Genomic DNA, 2,500 nt, shown 5'->3' on the forward strand with positions numbered 1-2,500 from the left:
GCCCTCTGCCCGTACCCGTACCAGCAGGTGCTGGACGAGTGCTTTTATGTGAGCAAGGTCAGCCTGAACTGGAATCAAGCGCGACAGTACTGCCAGGGTATGCAGGGCGACCTGGCCACACCCAGGAACGTCTATGCTCTCAAGTCCTACGTCATCGAGACTGGTGCAGGTAATTGAATTGCATTTTCGTGAGTGGATTTGATTTGATTAATGCAAGTCGTACAAGTGAAAAATATATTATAACAGGCTACATTATACCAACAATTCCCCGACCATCAGCTTCGACCCAGGTTTGGCTGGGAGCAACCGACCAATCCTCGGAGGGAACGTGGAAGTGGCTTGACGGTCGCCCCATCACCTCAGACTGGGCTAACGGGATGCCTGATAACTACTCAGGCAATGAGAACTGCCTTGACCTCAGGATCAAGTGGCATCCCCCGCTCAACGATTCCGTGTGCGAAGTGGCTGAGCGATTTGTGTGCCAGTACAATCTTTAATGTTGAGATGTCTTTTATGACTGATTTTGTATTCTTATAAATGTGTACTTTTACATAATAAATAATAATGATTTTTTTTTTCAGAAGTATTTTCGATTTTGTTTTATATTTTAACTTTGTTGGAGGTTTTGTGGCTGATATTATTGCATGTATGAGCGATTTTTTTTTATTTAAAATGATATCAGAGGAAATTGTGCTTCTTCGAAAAAAATACATATAGTGACTGTTAGATGTAGAGCCATGGTTGTGTATCACAATCAACCACTTCTAATTGGCAGGGGAGTTGTTGCCATATATATATGCCCACTGTATGTATAATTCCACGGAGGAAATTAGGGCTTCGTATTATGCAAGTGACGGAAAATATATATAAATATTTTTGAACACTTCTATTTTGCAGTTAATGTGGTATACATTGTTTCATGAAATAAGAAGCGGCCAGATGCACTGAATGATGTCTTCGACTTTTGTCCTTTTTATTTAGATTTGTGACGTGAAGTGAGTAAAATGGAGATTAATTGCCAGCCCGGTAACGACCAAAGATTTATATGAATTCTGAATATGCTATAGACACTTCACCTGAATGTCACCATACCGGAAATACGAGCAGATTGCTAGATCAGATTGTGGGTGCACGCTTGTACGCATAAACGTAATATGTGCACGTGTGTTATTTCAAAGGTCTGAATATAATTGCGCTTTAAGGCTGGACTTGCGTTGACAACGACAGTAATCACACGCATATACATACGCGCGCGCACACTGTTTGTCTACAAATAATCTTACATAAACTGTTATTAGATGAGTGATGTAGAATGATGGGTGACTGTATGTGTTCACGTATTGCATATATAAGCAGATAATCGGACGGAGTAATGTATGAACTCTTACAGATATTCTTACCGCTACAGTGATTATTACAAATATAGTAATTACATTAGTTATCGTCATGATTATTGTTAAAAGTCATTGCTATTCTGACCGGTTTCTCTATTATTGTCATTACTGCTGTGACTGCTACTATTTCCATCGTTACTACCATTATCATCATCATTCTTACGTAACTAGAAACTGTCCATCATCATCATATTTCTTGTGCAGCAACCGTTTAACCTGTTCTTTTGGACCATTTTCCTACGTAATCTTCATGAAGTTTAGCACTTCCTGCTCCTGGTTCCTTCACCTGTTCCCTGAGCTGTTCATTATCGTCTCTCTCTGTTTCATTTGTTTCCTTTTTTCGGGTTGGAAAGTTTAGATCCCTGTGATGGATTTATCTATCGGTTTCTCCTTATTCGTATATTTATTTTTATTTATAAATGACATGTAATATTAATGATCTTATGCATCCACGCACCCGTGCACGCGCGTACACGCCCACGTCCACGTTTACGCACACGTACACGTACACATTGTGTGTGTGTGTTTGTGTGCATGTATGTGTGTATGTGTATGATTATATATGTATGTATGCGTGTGTGTTCTCTACTTCCCACTTTTCCTCCTCATCGCTCTCTCTCTCTCTCTCTCTCTCTCTCTCTCTCTCTCTCTCTCTCTCTCTCTCTCTCTCTCTCTCTCTCTCTCTCCGCTCTTGTGAGTCTGCGTCATGGGCGGTGAAGCGTGTGATTACCCACTTATACCAATATAAAAATTGTGAGAATTTTTCCAGCGTCGGGTGTGGTTTTGGCAAGTAACTCCCCCTCCCCCTCTCTCTTCCCCCCCCCCTCCTTATTTAAAGCGCCTCCCCCTGCCAATCGAACACCTCCGATTCTCCTCTGCCCTTACCCTTGCCTATTCCGCCACCCCCTCCCCCTACCCTGCGCCAATCTGGCACCCCTTCCCCCTACCCTACCCCTATTCTGCCACCTCTTCCCTACCTTACCCCTATTCTGCCACCCTTCCCCCTACCCTACCCTATTCTGCCACCCCTTCCCCCTACCCTACCCCTATTCTGCCATCCCTTCCCCCTACCCTACCCCATTCTGTCACCACTTCCCCCATTTTGC

At 43.0% G+C, this 2,500-nt stretch overlaps 2 protein-coding genes across 5 annotated transcripts in view; both read left to right on the plus strand.

The window, feature by feature from the left end:
* The window catches only part of LOC113812888 (perlucin), a 5,321-nt gene extending 4,735 nt beyond the window's left edge, over positions 1 to 586 (plus strand). The window contains exons 2-3 of the mRNA XM_027364808.2: positions 1 to 169; positions 280 to 586. The exon at positions 1 to 169 is cut by the window's left edge and continues 2 nt beyond it. Coding sequence (XP_027220609.2) covers positions 1 to 169; positions 280 to 497 — 387 coding nt within the window. The 3' untranslated portion in view covers positions 498 to 586. The remainder of the gene's footprint in view (positions 170 to 279) is intronic.
* LOC113824009 (uncharacterized) overlaps positions 1 to 2,500 on the plus strand; it is a 1,204,662-nt gene that overhangs the window by 187,971 nt on the left and 1,014,191 nt on the right. The gene's annotated exons all lie outside the window — the stretch shown is intronic.

Source organism: Penaeus vannamei, chromosome 17 (genome assembly GCF_042767895.1).
Source record: "Penaeus vannamei isolate JL-2024 chromosome 17, ASM4276789v1, whole genome shotgun sequence".
In the NCBI taxonomy this organism is placed as follows: Eukaryota; Metazoa; Arthropoda; class Malacostraca; order Decapoda; family Penaeidae; genus Penaeus; species Penaeus vannamei.